This window comes from Aphelocoma coerulescens, chromosome 1, assembly GCF_041296385.1.
Source record: "Aphelocoma coerulescens isolate FSJ_1873_10779 chromosome 1, UR_Acoe_1.0, whole genome shotgun sequence".
NCBI lineage: Eukaryota > Metazoa > Chordata > Aves > Passeriformes > Corvidae > Aphelocoma > Aphelocoma coerulescens.
In genome coordinates, this window is record NC_091013.1 from 18,514,297 (window position 1) to 18,534,905 (window position 20,609).

Consider the following 20,609-nt stretch of genomic DNA (forward strand, 5'->3'; position numbering starts at 1 on the left):
GAATTTATATTCACTCCTGGAAAATACAATCCTATCACTGTGAATTTGTCACATTTTATTTATAGCAAGTGCAGCTACATGCTATTAGTATGTCAGGAACAGAATCAGACTCTTGGTGTGCTCACTGTAGCATCCAGGTGTTTTTGAGATTGCTGTTGGAGTAAACATGCCAATAAAATAAAAGTCAGAATTGAGGATTTGTTCTTCCTTTCTTTTGGATAAAACTTGTAGGCTTGCTTGTCAAATACTTGGAAGTAAACTCCTTCCTAATACTCCACTAAGTATCCTCTGGAGGATGATGTCATGAAGGATGTAAGGTTCCCTGGGTCTAAACTCAGAATTCAGCAATAAAAATTAACAGGAAAGCTTAATTCCAAACAAATTTCCTCTTGACAATCAGTAACAAGAAACTTCACGCTTTTAATAAAGAGGCTATGGGGATTTTCAAGGCCACAGGACTGACTGCTCAGCAAACCTGAACATCTGCTTTTAGTTTCTGCTTTGAAGTTTTCCTCATGAAATGAAAAATTCTTACAGTTCAAGATAATAACCTCCATGGTGTCAGAAAACCAATCTCCTTGTATGCGCAAAATTTAGCAGTGTGGAAAATCAACTGAAAGGAGTGAGAAAAATAGGGGGATGAAAATTTATAAATTCCCATGTGCTTGCAGACTCCAATTTGCTGCTGCACTATGAAAATCTCCATGCTTGTGGAGACAAAGAGACTCTAGACACTAAGCATATTTTAGGAGACAGCACTCATCTCCTAATAACCTGCATTCAGCTTTAGAGTAGCCAGAGGTGTGGATTTAAGGCTTTTTATGTCTACCCATAAATTGCAGGAGGACTAATGCAATGTAAGGATACACCACCTTAAACTCAGTCTGTTCTTTTGAATCTGTGGATTCCAATCCAATGCCTGTGGACTTGCCTGAATGAGCAGCTTGCCTTCGCTGGCACTCTAGGGTTCTATAGCTGAGGCAGTGATTTTTCAGGACCCTTTACCTCAAGACATGTAGATAAATGCAGAGATGTTGGTCACAAACATTTGTGCATTTATCTGTCCATGTGTCTGCAGAGAATTTTGGAAAGTGCAGAGAAATGTAGTGCATTCCACCCCAGCTCTCCCTTATGTACCTTCAATCAGGAAGCATGCAGATTAAAGCCTCCTGCTCATGCAGTTTCTGTTTATTGCCCTAATATGAAAATATCTCCATTTTCAAAGGTATCTTCTTTATTTGAATTAGAGAGAATTAAGGCAAGAAGTAGAACAACAAAGACAAATGGTGGCCGAGGGCTAAAAGTAAAACTTTTCTGTCATCAATTGCTATACAAAATCATAAACTCACAGACACTGATTGGTGTAGGATGTCTAATGACCAAGTTGTGAAAGCTGAGTTGAAAAAAATTCATAGAGAGCATATGCCAACCTGTTGACTCTGTCCTGCATTGTGTAAAGGGAAGTGCTCAGGGGATGATACAGGAGAGGGACAGACTGATCTGTTTTCCTTCCCCACACCCTGTGACTGCAGCCAGTGCTGGCCCTGAACATACAGGGGATGCAGCAGGAGGCAGCTTGCTCTGCACTCCAGCAGGTACCCCACTGCTTCCACCTTCACACCTCACAGTGTATTTAAAAACCTGCTGAGAGACAAGCCTAGCAGATTGGCTTACAAATCCTTTCAGGATTTTCAGCTCCCTTTACAGCTTCTCTATATAAGAGTTGGAGCAGTAGCGAGGGAGACAGACAACCACTTACCACGTGCAGGTGGAGTCTGTAGATGTGAGTAAAGATTAGATTAGCATGACATACTTTCAGAAATCATTCAAAAAGTTATCAACCTCTTTTAGATTGTCTTAAGAGAGTCTGAAAGCTTTCATAGATACATTAAAAGACATATTCTGGGCTATTATTTTCTTCTAAACACCATGGAACATCATCTACCAATATTTATTCATCCTCTATTTAATTTCTAAAATTTTTACTGTCTTATTTAGGAAAGGATACTTTGAGAAATCAGGGCAAGTTTGTCATGCTGGACTGTGCTTAATACATGACTACACCAGCCAGCAAGGCATCCAGTAGGAAATGTGTGGTGACAAAGCCTAAGTGTTACTCACTAAAGGGTGACAGCAGTATTTGACTCCATACTGAATTGAATTTTAAGAATATCACCAGTGACATGACCACAGTCGCTTCTGAAGCTTTGAAACTTTATTATGTCAAACCAAACCGTTCTCAGGACTGGCAAGTTAATAAGAAAGCAAAATCGTATACGGGGTTTAAGGGTTACCCTATCACCAAGAATGAACAAGTAATACAAGAGGCAGAGAGAGAGCCAGCATGAATTTTTTATTGACATTTAGATACCCAGCAAAGCATAATGAAGAAGAGTAACCTCTGCCTCTAGCTGGGCAATAACAAGAGTGTCATTGTTGAGCTCCTTAGAGTGATGCCTGTAGACTTTAAGATAGTAATCCTTTTTCCTGTTATTTTGTAGGGCCAAAAAAGTGAAACAAAAATAGGTTCATTTTTTCCCCCAGGAATCTTAATTGCTTATGGAACCTTGTGAGACTTTATTCTTAAATAAAAGCTGAAATGCACATAGAAGCATGTGGCAGGGGAAATGTGGGTTTTCAATGCACAATAGGAAATCAGGAAACACATGAACCTGAGAACAGCAACAGATTGCAGCAAGATAGAGGCCAGATGTGGAAATGACTAGAACCCTTTTAGGGATCATTCAAATCAATCCATCTCTATGGATTCTCAAACAAAATGTGTGCTGCAGACAGTTCAGAAATAGTCTCTAATGTTTCATACATACAGGAGTGTTAAATGGCAGAAGGGTGCCTTAATAATCACAGTTCATATCCGTACCAGCAGCAGTGTTTGCAACCTGATGTTTCAGCAGCTTTCTCCAAGATAGTGTACATACAAATTGAATGAAAGAATTTCCACCACCTTCTGTGCAAAAGCAAATTATATATTACCTCACTTATTCAGTTATTTGGTGGCATGAGGAGTTGTAGCCATAGGAGTTTCATTATAAACAATGTGCTTAGTTGTTCTCCTTTCATACTCCAAAAATTAAGTTATATATTAAAATGGTTTTCATTTTTTTAAAAAAGCAAATACTGCTTCCATGGTAGCCAGGTGGTGTTTGGGGTTTTTTTTTATACTAGAGACAATTGCTATAAAGAACTAATGCTTCCCTGTAAAAACAGGATTCCACCTCTGTGGAAATAATTATGTGGAGTACTGGAGACTTATTTAAGAAGCTTTTTGTTCAGCTGCAGCACAAGCCCAGGCCCATCGGTTGGGAGCTGGAATGGACCACAGGAACTGTAGCCATTGTCACCAAAAGAGGTGTGAAGCCACAGCCTTCAGCCCCTAAATTCCCAAGACAGTGTCCTCATCCCATTAAACCCAATAGCAAAATTTCTTTTGGCTGCAGGAAAATGCCAAAGCTTTTCCACAACTGCCAAATGACATGGAGAACACTTAGTGTTTTCACTGTAGGCTGGTACATCCAATTGTTTGTGTCACTGTTTGAAAAAACATTTTCCCAAATAGCAAGACACGTCCTGCCTCCATCAGTTACACTGGTCAGATGTTCTTGGGGATTGCAGTAAAAATCAACTATTGAAACATTCAGACCTAAAAGAGTCTCCTCCTTTTTCTTTTAAAAAACAAGGCATATGTGGCGGAATTACCACCAGAGAAACCAGTCTCTATTTAGCACCACTGCATTTCAGGGTTCACCTACCACTGATTGTATTTTACTCTTCCTCTCTTGTTGTTTACATCTTTCTAGCTGGACCCTCACCTTAGGTCACCATAGGCTGACCTCTGCCTATGGCTCTGACTGCTGTCATTACTGTGTGTTATTCCTCTATCCTCTCTTCTACTAAATCTCTTTTCCATTTAGTGTATTCTATTAAGTTTGTGAATGGCATGGATCCTTCCTCTGCTAAACAACAAATGGACTTGGGTAACTGGAAATATGACATGAGGAAGTAGACAGAGGGCAAACTATGTAAGAGAAACACCAGTGAGAAGATAGGAATCATCTGACTTCAGAACCGATTTTTTACAGGGCTAGACATCAAAAAATATCTCTCCACAAGTGAAAATATTTCTGTTGTTCATATTTAAGCAATCATTCTTGTTCAATTGTTTTTGCTTGACAAAAAAATATTTTATACATAGAGTTAGTCAACAAGAAAATTTCTCTGGAAATTTTTACCTTCTCAATAAAAAGAAAAAGCCAAATAAATGAACAAAAAAACCCCAGACTATTTTGATCTGATGTATTTGTTTAACATTTCACCTGTGGCACATTTTGTTTTAACAAAACCGTATCAAGATGTGTCATGTCAGTTTGCTTTGATATCCAGTCAAATGCATCCTTCCATTTCAGTGAACTACAGTGACATATCACAAGGGATGTGGACTAGCAAGGAAACTGGCTCATAGCATTGAATTTGAGTGGAAGAATGTTCTAAACAGCTCTGCTGTGGTAATCTATGTCCATCTCAAACTTTTCAGTATCAGTCAGATTTTTGTGTGTTTCTTTTTGCTTGTTAAAAGTCAACATTTTTTTGCTGGAAGTTGAAACTTAAGAAAATAGTGCTCTCCTGTGCAGAGCCAAGAGTTGGACTTATGGGTCCCTTGCAACACAAAATATTCTGTGAAAATATTAATTTATCAATGTGTATTGTAATTTTCAATTACTATCATAATGGGAGTAGGAACATGAATAATAAAGGGACTCAGAGAATATCTGTGACATGAAGTATAATCATAATACATAGCTAAGCAAGAATTACTTGAAAAGATTTATATATTATGTAGGCTTCATCTGCTGTAGACAAAAACTTTTAAAATGTTTTGAGGAGGAGTCAAGTGTCCTCTTGAGGAAAACATCTTTAATGATGTTGCAGGAGAAACATCTGCCAGGTTTAATAAAGGCATAAATTAAAAGGTTCATTTTAAATATAGAGGCAAGAACAGCCTTTCTTTCTTTCTTCTTGGAGGGTCACATTCAGTTAAAGTGGGAAATGACATCTTTATAGGAGGTCTTCCATATTCAATAGACAAACAAAGGCAAAATTTTAAGTGAAAACAGTTTAACACAGAAGTCACGGCTTTCCTCCCTGTTCTCATTTTTTGCTAAGTTAGCCTGAAACTCTTGTGGGAGGGACTGCACAGCCCTCCAAGGGGCTAACTTGGGAATTCATGGAAAAATCACAGTAGATTTTTAAAACTATTTTCTCTGTTTTTTCAAGACAAAATCACTTCTCTGTTCTACTTGCAATTCCTAGAGATATTATGAGACTTGGAGACTTACAGGCAAAATTAATTTGAACAAGTGATACTTGTATTAACTATATTATGAGTCACACAATTAATATATTATTTTGTGGAGAGGTCTCGCTTGGTTGGTATTGCAGCACTGTTCAGCATGACATTTCTGAGAACATGCCTTGTAATGATCAGTCACTGGAGAAAAACAATACAGTACCATTCCTGACATCCAGTGGTACTCACCAGCACAATCAAATCCACTTCCTCGGTAGCCCTGTTTACATTTGCAGTGGAAGGACCCTTGGGTGTTGAGGCACTCTGCGTGGAGGTTACACCTGTGTGTATTTGTCACACATTCATTTACATCTGGAGAAAGATATAAACGCTTCAGTGAAAACTGTGTTGAGACCCAAGGCTCATGACAGCCTGCTTGTGCCACCCATCTGCTTCCAGGTACTGTAAGCACTAATGTTAGACCATGACAGTGCAGTGACCCTCAGATGCAGAAGAATTCACACTAGGAGAGAATGCTTGGTGTCCACTCCAAATGAACCGATGCTGGAATATGCATCCATGGAAAATGTAGAGCATCCCAGTAAAGACAAAGTGAATGCAGTGATTTTCTGACTGAGAACAGGATTCAAACTATAGGTTGTACACATTCTTCTATTAATACAATGCACAAGGCACCAAGAGAATGTGTGATATCAATCAAAAAACCATTCACCAAGTCTCTCATTCATTCATTCACTGTAGAAAGAATGTAATGGAAAGTTACCCTGAGCATGCCAAGATGTCAAGATCTTTAATCTACCTCTAACATTCCAGCAAACATATGATGCTGCATGAAACAAGGTATAATCAGGAAAATTCAGTAGAAAATACTACATTCAACTCACAGAAAATTGTACAGGCATCAAGAATATTTGATGTTTCTCCATTACAAGATGTTTCTGATTTCTCCCACATGAGGGAGTCATGTTGGTGCACAAATGTTTGCACCACTTGCATTTTATCCAGATTGCATCATTTTTAGCAGCTGTCAGGTCCTCTTGTAAGTCAGCAAACAAACAAGTAGCAGGAAGACTGACTCAAAAGTCTGGTGTGTCTGAGAGTGAGATTTAGGTTTGCAAATAAAATCCTGACTACTGAGACCTTTCCAGTTTTTCCCCCATGCACACATATTGTATGAGAAAAGTAAATGTTTTTTCCACTTTAAATCTCACAGGGTTTGCAGACAACATGAAATGCAAACTTAAGTCTCCAAACCTGCTTTATGATCTCCCTCCCACCCCTCACTTCTAATATTCATTAAATATAAACAAATCATATTAATTCTCTTTTTTAATGCACTTATAGTAGGTCTAACCCTTCCAGCCCCTTGTGTAGTCAACAGCTTGAACAATACTCCCACAGCACCTGCTGCAGTAACTTATACTTGGCTGTCATTCCAGCATTCAACTAATGGACTGAAACATGAGTAAGGGTGTTTTGACGTTTGTTTTAACACCTGAGCATGTCAAGATAACTTTTTACCTGTATTTATTTTTGTTAGGGAGAAACTTTGCCATGCAACAGAAACCCGAAAAGTAATTGAAACCTACTATTTTCATACTTTTTTACCCCCCAAGTTCTGTACTATCCACCCAAATAACTGTTTTTACAGTCATGAAGGCACTTAATTCACATTCCTCAGTAATGACATGAAAAAAAGAAAAAAATAATATTGCGGGCCTGCTTATTCATCCCAGTTTGAAAGCCAAGACAACAAAAATTGGTTCCTTAACTAAATCTTTACCAGAAATAGCTTTTTTTTTTTTTTTTTTTAGTCAGCAGTTGCCAACTGACAACAAACTCTTGCACAACTTGACTTGGTACAATGAGACAATTTAAATTGTAAGTGCCAGTGATTCAGTTTTTCATAAGACTACAGAAGAAAAACCAGAGAAAAAGTCAAAGTGCCATCAAGAATATTCTTTGTGTGACATCTTTTACCCATTTTTGAGGCAGCATCCCCAGGACAGGCCAACATGCTTGAGGCAATGACAGGGAAGATGCACACTGTGGGAATAAAAAGAACGAAGAGGGAGTATCCATGGGCTCTTACCTACACAGCTGTAGCGGCCACTGGTGTATTTTAGTTCATAACCAAGCTGGCACTTGCAGTAGAAGCTTCCAAATGTGTTGACGCATCTGCGGTTGTAAGAGCAGACAGCTTTGCCAGTGGAGCATTCATCAATGTCTGCAGCAGGAGAAGGGATGCTGGTCAGATCCACGAGAAGGTAAAATGGGAAAGAAAGAACTTGCTGGGATTTGCATGGGAGTGGTTTGGTTTTTATCACAAATAAGCTTAATAAGTAAGTCCTATAATTTCACACTTGGTGGTGGCTTTCGCACGTGTTCTTGTAAGTGAAGCAGTAAAATGTGAACTCATTTTATGGAAGAACACAGTACCAAGTATTATAAGCAATGCTTTCTTCATCACAAGAAACTCACAGGTAATGTTAAGGCTTCTGGAGAAAGATTGAGAAGTTTGTATTGTGGGTCATCACAATAAAAGAAAGCCCCATCCAAATAAAATGCCCAAATCCTATAACACATTATGTCAGCAGGGCAGCTTCCTGCAGGCAAAGCACTGTATTTAATGGCCTCATAGCAATAAGCAGAAACTGAATCTGCTGATAACTCTAAATCATGTCAAAATTTTGAATTATGTACTGGGGATGAGACTTAGCTGAAGAATTACATGGCCAATATTACAAGAAAAATTATTTTTAAAAAAGCATGAAAACTTTACATCACACTGAGAATAACATGAAGCATTATTTAAGCCAGCAAGGAGGGTTAAGTACTTCCTAACCTTTCCCCAGAATCTTATGGCTTCGGGGATCCTGCACAAAAGGACCTGAGAGTGAGCTCTCTAACCATACCAATGCATGTCCTTCCATTTGGTCCCAGCTGAAGGCCACCTGATGGACAGAGACACTGCACCTGCCCTTTGACTTCTTCACATCCATATTGGCAATTCACCATGGCACATGTCCTAGAACCTAAAAACAGGATTTAAAATAACAAGAGAGCAAAATTCTAGGCTGGAACCACATACTAATTTTAAGTTAGATATGGATGAACACAGAAATTAATTAGAACAACAAAATTTCATTCATTATAAATAAAGCTGTTCATACATTAACATATTAAAAATTCAGGAAGCTGTGAGATATTTTCTACAAACAAAACTCTGTCACTGAAAAACTAGAAGCTTCCTCAGGTCTGAAAAATCAGGTTAGCTTAAAAAGCAGAATGCTTTCCATTTCATGCTGGCTTAAAACAAAGAAGATAGGTAGAAAATACCTATTTTTACAAGTTTAGATAAGCCTTAGATCACACAAGAAATGTTTGCAAGAACAGTTTTCATCAACTGTGGAAAGCATATCAACACAGATAAAATAAATCAATTGTGGAGCACAGAAAGGTAAAGCAAGGAATAATGGCATGAAAGTCAGCACAGTAAAAAGTAATCTGTATTGGTGCTTTGCTTGAATACATTCAGTCATCCTTATTCAACAGATGAACTGGCAGGACTACACACCGAGATCATACTAGCTGTTCCTCATCTGAAGAAACACTATCAAAGACTTTTACTTCTATCAGGACAAAACCACCTCTGAACACCAAAATATAAGTATGACCTGTTTACCCAGGAACTACCAAATAGGAAGCCTCTTTCAGCTGTGACAGTACCAGAGAGCTGGGGCAAAGACCCTATCCCAAATAAACTAAATCTGTTCATCACAAGAAGAAAATCTGCTGGGATTAAATGTGATTAGATTAATTGGGTGTGCCTGTTCCATCAGCTCTGTTACTTACTTGCACATGTGCCATCTGGCATGAGCATGTACCCGTTGAGACAATAGCACTTGTAGCTGCCATGTGTGTTCATACATCTGTGCTCACAGGGACGTGGCTTCAGTCCACATTCGTTCAGATCTGCAGAAGTCATTGGAACTGACTGAGTGCTGGGCTTTTATACATATATTCATGCATTTAGGTGGATAATGGTGCCTAATGTGTTGAGTTCCCCAGAGTAAAATCGTCTGGATGGAAAATGAGCCAGCCCCTTGCAAGATGAGAGTTTAGCAGACCATCTGGCTGAAAGACTGCTAGTAAAACCAACATACACAGACTTCTACACTTGAAAAATTAATGCAGACTCTGGCCACATCTGGCCGCTTGTTAGGACTAAGTGGAGGGGTGGAGAGAATTGTAGCTAATCTCTTTTTGGGAGTTATTTTTCTGGATTTCTCTGATTATAGTCCTCCAGTTGACCTCTGTACTAGAAAGGCAAAAACATGAGACTAAGAGCAGCAAAACAGTTTGAGATAAAGTGAAACAAAGATTTTTACTTTAATTTTTCTGAGCTACACACTGGCACCAAGGTTATCAGTAGCAGAAATTAAATACAATATATGATAATAATTACGTGACTTTAAAAGGACCAATCTCAAAAATCTCAAAATCCTGAGAATAAAACATCCTAAATCCTTCTCAAAATCCAAGATTTAACGACTTTTCAGAAACTAAATCAATTTCAAATTCCCAACATCTATCCTTCACAGGGAGAAAAAGAGAATTCTAAAACGTTTAATTTGTGCGGTATAGGGTGAGCAGTGCTGACCATGATATTTGGCCTATGACAAGGGGACAACAGCTGTGTTTTTGACTTCCATGAAGTGACATCTCTACTTCTTGTAGTGATTTGTAAGCAGACAGAACTCATTTACAGAATGCACCAGCATATGCAGCCTATTCAATCTGTGTTTAACAGCACATATGACCGATAATATAATTTCAGTACAGATGCAGCTCTCCAGGCAAGCACTAATGGGAAAAGCATCTGTTCTTGTGTCACACCCTGCAGACCACAGGAAAAAAATCTCCAGGCCATTCAAAGCATAAACTTTGTGGAGGTGCACAAGTGTTTGTTACAGCTCAGTCCAGGGAAGAGAGAGGGCTGTATTCTATTATTATTATATCTGCTTGCAAATCACACTGGATTTTTGTGCTACTGTGACTCCACTAAATAACTAAGACTCTCTTAACAAAAAAACTAGAGAGCAAACTGGAGAACAAAAGTTATTCCACTTAGACAATACATTTTCAAAAGTGCTTATCTGCACCTATCTCTCACAATGCACAGATAGCATACACAGCTCCAAAAAAGAACCTATGGAGATAAGACTAATTTAGCTCAGACTTGGTGGCAGACTAATACAGTCCCCTTATCTCTGTTATTTTAGTTAGCTCGTGTTGAGCTTGCTCAGCAGGACATTCTGCTGTAAGGACAGACCAAGGCTACATCTGCCAGCAAATTAAAAGTGATTATTAGCACTCCTGGCTGATGGAACAAACAGCTCTTGGACACTTCTGGCCTGTGCCAGCCACCACTTCACTGAAAAAATCCTGGCCACGCTTCAGAAGAAAAGCCCAGGAGCTAATAGGGAATTTGCATGTGTAGGTCTGCGCAGTGCTTCCTCCAAGCCTCAGTTTCTGAACCTACTGAAGTGCACAGAACTGATGTGACTGCCTATGGAGCATGTCAAATGCATGTGGAGTTACTGCACAGAAAATACCTAAAAGCTGGGGGCTTCTTTGTTGCCTTTTAGTAACATTTAAGCTGCCAAATAATTTTTGAGGTTAAACTTCTGGGTTTAGGGGCTGAAGTTGTAAGTGGTATCTACGTATCTGTTACATTTAAGCACAGCTGCTGTTTCCCTTTCCTCTCTAGTGGCTCTGAGGAATAAACTTCTTTCCCTGTGAGAAACATCGAAAGTGCAAAAGATGGATTTTTCTAAAATACTTAATAGTACATCTTTAGGGTATATTGTTTGAAAGATACTGTGTTATAGATGGGCTGTTTTGACTATAAAAAAATGTGTGTTTAGCATGTCAATGCAATAGTTTCAAGCAAAGTCTGCAGGAGCTTAGGAAGCTAGCAAGGACAGACCTAGTCATTTGTGTGGCCTTTATGTCATGCTTCCATCATAGCACCTACAGTTCACTCATCTGCACTGCAGTAGGATGGCCTCTCCATGCAGTGACCTCCTCCTTTCATCTGATCCAAAACAGGGGTCTCCTATTTTGGAACAGGAGAAAAAAAGCTGAGTTCTTACCAGTGTATTAACTGAAATATTTCCATGTTGAATTCCAAGTTTATGGAGGGAAAATGGTGCATTTAAAGTTTCTTAAAATGCAATTTTAAGGACTCCCAATGGTGGTTCTCAGAAATACCATCAGCACAGACAAACCACCCGGGCAGCTTGATAAACTACATGTCTAGCATACAATGTCTAGCATACAAAATGCATGTTTTTCTGATTAGAAGATTAGTTTAAAAATAAACATGGATTGCTAGTTAAGAAAATAACATGAGTTGTGGAACTGACTTCCATCTCTTCTGGTACTTTCCTATATAGTCTTTCTGTGTCTGACTATAAACATGACAGTTTGCACTTGTCATCAGCCCATAAGAGAGACACAATATAGGTTCAAACTTTTGTTTGCTGAAGGAGGCTTAGCGCTTGCCTGGGATGCCTGAGATGCAAAAGCCTAAAATTCTTAAGTTCTTCTATGTAAACAAGAAAATATCCTGGTTTAGTATTTTGGAAGATGACACAATCCATAGTACAAGATAAGGAAACGGAAAACCAGCAGTCTCCTTTTGAAGCTTATGCACAAACCTTGATTACAGGTTTTCCCTGTGAACCCAGGGAAACATTTGCATTTGTTTGGTCCCATGCACTCGCCATACTTGCAGCCATGTCCACAGGTAGCTGGTGGAGTCAGGCAGAGAAAGAAGAGAGAAAACTAAGAATTAAAAATATTCTATTGGAGAACTTTTGCCCTGCTTAGTTGCCTAAAAACTTTTGAACAAGTTCCTCCATACCTCTCCCTCTAGTCTGAGCACGGTAACTACTGATTAGCACTTTATTAGGGCTTAAGAATAGTGGCGCTAACAAAAATTACAAGAACTTGGTTTTTTCCAGGTTTATAAAGACAAAAGGTCTCTCCCTCATATTTTTTTTTTCTGCAATGCTTACAACTCACATTTACTTTTGTACTCTTGCCTTTTTCCTTTTTTTAAGAAGCCTATGTGGGAAGCAGCTGGCCAAAGGCTTGAATTGCTATGCTTGGCATCTGGAGCAGAAAAGAGGTAACAGCACTCTCCTAGAGCCAAAGGAGACACATAATCCTACAGCAGTTTTACGGTCTTGGACCTCCTCAGTTACAGCTGAGGAACGTGTCTATCCCATGGTGGAACATCCAGAGCACATCTGTCATCAGACAACTGTCCTTACCACACATCCCAGTAAGTATAATTGCATCAGGTTTACAATAATTTGAGAGGGCTACATTTAACCTGGATGCATTAAAAAGCAACTCTAAGCCCTCTGGATCATCAATTGGAAATTAAATGCTGAGTTTTATAAGCCTCAAGGCTCCTGAAATCACTATGATTGTCAGCATGGGGGTTATTCTGGAAGAGAAAACCAAACATGCATTTAAATCAGGACTATCTCTGGAGAAACAGTGAAAGAGTGTGCACCAGGATGTGAATCTCGATTCCTTGTTAGTTAAGCTGATCTGCAAACTATAGGAAAATTTAGTTCGTATATAATAAAATTAACGTTAACATTCATTTTTCTGACTTCGTTATCTTCCCTCTATTAACAGATGCATTCAGATGTACCAAAGGTATAAACTCTGTAGATTGAGGCATTTTTCAACACTTCTTCCATCCCTGAATACAGCGTGGCACAGTGCAAGACCAGCTTGTTCCCCTGGGATCCCAAGGATTCCTGCTTGGGATGTTCTCCCATAGGATGGACACATTCCTCTGCTATAACTGAGGAGATGCAAGACTGCCAAAGACCAGCTTGCAGTGTTATAGCACTGAAGCAGAGAAAAACACTACATCTGGATTTACAATGCAGAATTACATTATAGGTGGTTTAAAGTGATTTTCCAAAGAAGAGTCTTCAAATTTTATGAAAACCTATCGCTTTTAAAAAAGACAAGCTACTTCACTGGCTGATCGAAGTTACATCTGCCAGTTGTCCCTCCAGGTATTAATTTGCATCAAAACTAAAGTGTGATTAAGCAATGCAAGAAATACTACAATAAACCCTTTTTCCTTTTCTAAAATGGCATATAATGTATACAGAGCAGAGACATTTTAGCATCTTTCCCTTTTAGTATGCGGGTATTCAGCAGTGAATAATCTTAAGCCTCTAGACAAATTCACTAGATATAAAAGGCCAAACTCTCTGGGACAACAGGTGCAACATCTGAAAAAGATTTCTAAAACATGTATTTTATGATTTTATTGTGTTTTGTCCAAGTAAAATTGGACAGAGAAATTCCACACTGCATTCTCCTTGGGACATGCAGACCTTTTACAAGTTAGAAGTGTCTTAAGAGTCATTGTCTCTTCATTAAGCAAATGATCCACAGACCAGAACTCTAGCTGGCTACTCAAGCTCAAGTCAGGGGCACTTATTGCTTGAGTTTTATTTATATTTTTAGAAAGTTAAAACCTTCTGGTTCTCAGAGGCTGCATACTCTGAAGATAAAGGATACCAACTGATATGAAATCATTTTAGGGGTCCTTATATAGCATCAGAAAACACTGCATTTGTGGTATGTACTCAACAGCTGTAACAGTATAACCCCTGACCAGGGCTGTGCAGGAGGTTAGAACAGATGGTGCCTTCTGGATCTAAGAATTTCTGAACATGGAAGTTACGGATTGGTGTTATTTACCCAAAGATCTGCTTTTTTTTTTAGAGGAGATGGTCTCTCAAGCATGTTTTATTCACTCTCTCACAGAGTTAGAAGATTTCACTCCTCAGAAGTTTTCTTTCTGTACCTTCTGGCAGACATGTAAGAAACCCCTTTATTAGTACCAGGTATGCAGCCACAGAGAGGAAACAAGTAGAAAGGTAATGTTACCTTCACAGTGGCCCTTGTTCTTTCTCCAGCCAGGACAGCAGTCCAACCTGGAACCGTAGTGACACACCCCAGGCTGGCTTACAGCCCCCAGCTGCCCATGAGCTCTTGAGCTGCATAAGGAAGGAAAAACACCAGCTCCATCAGGAAAATGCACTAGTCCATTCCTCTGTACACCCTGTTGTACATTTCCCTTATGTTTTATCCACTGTCAGGCATTTTCATTTCACCAAACCTAGGGCAGTGCTCCTAGACAGGAATGCAAACTTGCATTTGATTAGAGAAACAGGGATGATGGAAATGTTTCACTTGCAATAAATTAACTGTGCAAGGTAAACCATTTCTAATGAGAAACATGGCAAAGGCAAAAAATACAGCCAGCTCACTTGCTAGAATGAGTCATTTTAATATCAGTGAAGTCAATGGGGCGGCCTCAGTTTGTGTCACATGAACAATTGGATCGAATATATGATGCCATAACTGACAGCACTATTGCCTCAGATGATGAAAGACCGATTCTACAGAAAACCATGTTGTGAACATCAGTCATCCCCATAAAAGCTAGTCACTTGCAGGCTCATAGCATGCTCATATGTGCAAAGTGATTGCATAAGTTCAGACAGTCCCAAGCATTCTGGTTGCCTGAGACTTCCTGACCATACAAATTAATGTCCATTTCACCTGCCAATAAGCCCAGGGAGTTCAAAGTCATTGTGCAGATCAACAGCTGCAAGAGTTGGAAAACCTGCTATGTTAATTGCCAAAATTATAAATCGGATGGAAATCCACCACTGTGTAAATCTTCTAGACCTCCTCTGTGCTTCTGTGAGGGCTGTGGCTTTAGTTTTATTCTGCCTCTGCTTGCTGTTACTTAAGTTGTCCATTACCACAGCCTGTCCCCTTTATGAAATTCTTTCCTTTATCCAAAATCCTCTGTCCCCATTGCTTTATCCAAGCCATAATTTAAAATGCATTTTCTTCAAGGAGTCCAAAGTGTTGGTTTTGACCCTGAAAATACCTTTTTGGTGAGAGCTTTATAGTAAGTGATTTGGGGTACTGAAGGGGGCAACACACTGCAACAAAAATCTCATGATGGAAAAAAATGGTGGAAAAAAGTCATCTGGCATGAACTTTTGCATCTTTTAGTCTGAGGCACAAAAAAGTATTACTTTATCACATTACAGAAGTGCTTCACATATATCCTCCTGTGCTTATCTGTAACAGTTGCACTCACATCAAAACAGTTCCTTCAAACATCACTGAGGCAAACTAGTAGAACACATATATGCATACACTTCAAAGATACAAGATGTTACTCCGTTGTATCATCGGAAAGAGAAGGGAGTTCAGAGGAAATGCATAAGCTCAGGTATCTGAGATGCTCTAAACAAAGAGATGGTCATCATGTCACCTGGCAAGTGAAAAAGCTTCACTGTTGGAATAAATTGTTCTGAAGCCACCCAACCTTTGCCATCAACCCAGTGATGCAGTTTACAGGAGTACATGTACTCATACATGGACATCTTCAGACAGGTGAAAAAGTGTACTGAACAGCTATAACTCCTCTGTGCATGTCTGTTACAAATCAGCACCCTACCTCTGCATCTACAGACAATAAAAGAACCTTTTTCCATTTTGTTATCCAAATGCCGCTGGCTTGCATCACTTGCAAGTATACAAGTTAAAGAACATATGTTCTGCTTGCAGACGAGAAAGTGGCCTTGAATTCACCTGGGTAGTAAATGTACATTCTGCTTACATCCCAGAAAATCCCCTTGGATGCATCTGTATAGTGCCACGACTCCCCTGGAAGGTTAAAATGCGTAAAGCCTGGAGAAAAAAAGATCTCATTCCTTTCCAAAAGGTGCTCATTTTCACAGGAAAAACTTACTCAGTTATGTTTTATTTAATAATTCACCTTAAAATCAAGAAAACAATGTCTTTCTAAAGTATACAATATCTCTCAAGATTTCAGTACAAACTTTCCTTAAAACTGGGAAATGTTCCATGAAGCTGCAAATTAAATTAACAAAACTGAACTCTATAGATATTGCCCTAGACACGGTTTTTCACTTGTTCTGACTTCCACAGCAAGCATCGAGATAAAACTTACCTTTGACAGAGGGAAAGATCAACTAGATCCCAAAATCTGTGAGGAAAACCAGTTTTGCCAGGTTAGTCCCTCTCACACACAAAGAAACAACACCCATCAGCTTAGCTATTTCTATCGGTAGTTCAGCATTCTTTGAAAAAGAAAGAAATTTAGAAAGAGGAGATTCTTTCAGGCAGGGAGACCCTTTCTGGGAGAATGTCACATGAACCCTCCTGGATATTGAGGAAGAACTAATGTAGACTGGAGGCACAGGGCACTTCTGATGCCTCCTTGTCTTATATTCCTGTAGGATTTCAGAGGGACTACCTAAAGTACCGGAGTGAGATGGCTGGACTTGTCACTGTCTGCTCAGTGTGCAAAAAATTCCTGGCCTTGAAGAACCTGCAGCCAAAATATGTGACTGAAGAAGAAAGGCAAGAGAAGGCACACACTACAGGTCGGATCACAGTGCAGGTCAGTGGAAGAGTGGTGACTCAAGAATTCTGTCCTTTGAGAGGCAGCACCAAGTGGCTACTTAGCAGTCCAGGGTGCCCAGGTGGGAGAGAAGTAATTGGTTTTATGTGGCTGTGGTATTGCTGACAGCGCTATGTGACATTTAGCAAATCACAGTGAAGATGAATAGTAACCACAACAACCCAGGGCTGCCTGAGTTCGAGGTGACTGGAAGAAAGATCTGGCTTCGTTAGCTGTCACAAGATTGCTGTGAGCCATTAGCACCATTTTAAACTAAGTGGGACTAAGTTTCACTGCTGCTGTAACATGTATTGCTGTTGTGGTTTAGGAATGGTATTCCTCAGTTTAGTCCCCCCACCAAGACCCTCCACCAACCACATACCACCCTCTTTGCTCCCCCAATTTCCCCTGACCCTTCCCCTTGCAGCAGGATGGAGTTGAGAACTGGGGGCACAATAGGCAAAGATTGCAGATTGAGGTAAGAACAATTTACTGGAAACAGCAATGAGATAAGGAAATGAACAGTAACAGCAACAATGCTGACAGAAGGTAGAAGAAAAGAAACATTTCATACAAAAATACCCCAGTAATAGACCGGACAGGCTCCCTCCACCACGTTTTGTTGACTGGAAGGAACCCCTTCTTCCCAGAAAAGTCCTTTTTCCCCACCCCCAACAATGGTGTGAGATGGTATAGACATAACAAATGTGTTTTCTTTAAGACATAAGAGCAGGTCTGGAGTTCATGAACTTCCAGTTCCTGAGGAGCTGACCACTCAATAGCCTCACACGTGCTGGAACAGCACACTGCAACTTGTTGATGACAAACGTTTCCATTCACAAATCTGATACTAAAGAAATAAACCACACAACATCTTGAAGGCTTCATATGCAGTTGCTGCAAATTCTCCTTTTATGAGCTATTCCCTTGCCACAGCACTTCTGCTTCTGGAGAACTGGGAGAGGGAACACTAGAATGGCTTGGTCTGCAGTAAGTGGTTTTACTGATCCTCTCGAAATCTCATTCTGTTTCCAGAGCATACCTGTCTCCCTAGAACCCAACACCTGTGATGACCGGCTGCTTGTGAAGGGCCCGTTTGTGCTGGCAGACCAAGAACTGGAGGCGCTCACACCTTTCCACAGATGGTGCAGCTGTTTCCCCAGTTTGGACCGTACTGCAGCTGCCGCCTTTCCCAGAGCACGAGTCCCCAGCTCTGGTGTGAGTACCTCGGGGAAGCGGCTCACGCCCGCTGGAGCCCCCCGAACCGGGCGGGCGCCGTTCAGCACCACGGCCCGGGGGAGCGGCCCCCGGCGGGGCGAGCCCCGCGGACACGGGCGCGGGAGGGACCGCGGGCACGCCGCGCACGGCGGGGAGCGCCCGACATCCGCGGGGCCGCCGGGCGGGCAGCGGCACCAGCCCCGGGAGGCCGGAGCCGCCGGGAGCGGGGCGGCGGTGCCGGGTCCTTCCCGCCCCCCCCGCGTCCCCGCTCACCTGCCCGCGGCGGCCAGCCCGGCGGCGAGCAGCGCGGCGAGCAGGGTGCTCCCGGGCGCCGGCACCATCGCCCGGCCGCGGGCGGGCAGGCGGCCCCGGCCGCGGCGCTGTCTGTCCCTCGGGCTGTCCGTCGGGCTGTCCCTCGGCGGGGCGGCCGCAGCGCCGGAGCGCGGGCGGGCGGCGGGACGGGGCCGTATAACCGGGCGGGGCGGGGCGGACCCGCCTCCGGCAGCGCTCCCCCGCGCCTTGAGCCGGGGCGGAGAGGGGCGGGTGGTCCCGGCCGGAGCAGCGCAGGCTGCCCCGGAGCCGGGCATGGAGCCACGGTGATGCTCCGCCGGGGAAAGCCGTGTCACTCCGGCGGGCGGTACGAACCCCGGCCCCGACCCGAGACCGGCCGCTGGTGGAGGTGTACCCCGTGCCACAGCCGCGGGCTCTGCCTCCGGAGGCACCCGCCGTCCCCCGGGGCAGCGCGGCGATGGGATTCCATCACCGGGAACCAGCATTTGCACCGAATGCTTTCCAGACTTTGCCTTGCAGGACCATCCCTGAACAAACTTTTTCCAAGCTGCTAAGGAAAATACTTGGATATTAGGAAAAATCTTCTTTACCCTGTGCCAAGTTGTTGTCATCTAGTGCTGATTTCTTCAGACTTCTGAAAGTACAGATGTTCCTCCAAAGTACGTTTAAGTCACCTTGTAGAGAGGAGCAGTGCAAAGTAACAAGTACCAAAAGATGGCAAATTTAGCCCCAGGATTCAAATTACATTTAATTAAAATTCAATCTATTTAAAAGAAACAAACTTGTGCAAACTTGTACTGATTATGTGTTGCTCAGGATGGTAAAGACTTTTTTTCTTCTGGATGCTGGACAGAAAAGCCATTTTTGGTTTGCAGCTGTGCTGCTATCTTTCTGAAATGCAGCAGTACCTTGAGAGTCTCCAACTCCCTTCATTAGACTTGTCTTCCTGTAGGGGAGGAGTAGGCTTTTGATTTTAGTTAAATCAGCATCGTGTAGAAAGCATTCTAATTACTTAAAACTGTACTCAATGACTCACGGTTTTTATTATGCACATTTATTCCAACAAACAGGTATGAATTTTCATTTGATGCTGAGCTTGCCACTAAAATATTGATCAGTGTTCAAGACAAATTTTTTTGGTCAGAGGACAAATAATTTCTGAATTGTGATGCATGTAGTTTGTTATGACCCATAATTATTCCCTCAAAATCATTACTTTTTACAGAGTGACTTGTGGATAGGTCTGTCAGCCCTGGTGGTCCCTAAGTAGTATTTCACATTTCCTGCTGGAATGGGACTGGCCCTGGGTCTCCCCTATTCCCTGTGATTTATTAGGGAAATGTTTATTGAGGTTGTAGTCATGGCTATCTCCCAAGTGAAAGCTAATGGGCAGTTTCTGGACTATCCTCCCAATCTTGCTCAGAGCTCTCACAGGAGCTCTTTCATACCAAGGTGATATAAGAGTGGCCTGTGGCTTCTAGGGTCATATATAACATGTCTTACAGGAATGTCCCTCAGCTTTTAGGAAAATCTTTCTGTACTTCATGCAATCCTTATCCCAAAGCACACCTCATGGCTGCTGTTGTTCATATATTTTCTTAATACCTAGAATGCAAAATGGGAAATCAATGGGATGACAATTATTAGTCCTATTGCTAGACTGAACACAGTTCTTGTTATTGTTTCATGAAATGCTGCCCCTAGTTTTGGGTCTTAGCTATGTTTTGTATTCCAGTTTGTCATCTCTGGACCAAAGTGAGGCCCCATGATAAGAGTGCTTTGCCCACTGAAGACACCACTTCCCATTTGGGGAGAATGGACATAACAGCTCAGAATTGGTGTGGGGGGGAGTCCTGCTCATCCCCCCTCATTTCCTCCTTTGCCTGACATGCTGGGTTGTATCAACAAGAGCATCACCAGCAAGCAAAGATGAAGAAGTAATTGTCCCTGTTTAGCAGTTGTCAGGCCATACCTGGAATCTGTGTTCAGTTTTGGTCCCTGCTATACAGAAAAGACACGGACATGCTGAAGAGGGTCCAGAGAAGGGCCACAGAGATGGTCAAAGGAATGGGAAGCTGCTGTGTGAGGAAAGGCTGAGACAACTGAGTTTGTTCAGTCTTGAGAAAAGAAGGGCTTGGGGGAGACCTTATCACCATGTTTCAGTACTTAAAGACTTGTCTAGAAGGATGATGCAGGCTTCCTTTCTACATGGAG

At 41.5% G+C, this 20,609-nt stretch overlaps 1 protein-coding gene across 2 annotated transcripts in view; it reads right to left on the minus strand.

Moving 5' to 3' along the window:
* EGFL6 (EGF like domain multiple 6) overlaps positions 1-18,465 on the minus strand; it is a 33,115-nt gene extending 14,650 nt beyond the window's left edge. For both annotated transcript variants that reach the window (XM_069028706.1, XM_069028696.1), the window contains exons 1-7: positions 18,378-18,465; positions 14,324-14,433; positions 12,052-12,144; positions 9,182-9,301; positions 8,242-8,361; positions 7,419-7,553; positions 5,555-5,677 (exon numbers count right to left, since the gene is read on the minus strand). In XM_069028706.1, coding sequence (XP_068884807.1) covers positions 5,555-5,677; positions 7,419-7,553; positions 8,242-8,361; positions 9,182-9,301; positions 12,052-12,144; positions 14,324-14,433; positions 18,378-18,445 — 769 coding nt within the window. In that variant the 5' untranslated portion in view covers positions 18,446-18,465. The remainder of the gene's footprint in view (positions 1-5,554; positions 5,678-7,418; positions 7,554-8,241; positions 8,362-9,181; positions 9,302-12,051; positions 12,145-14,323; positions 14,434-18,377) is intronic.
* Positions 18,466-20,609: the final 2,144 nt, after the last annotated feature.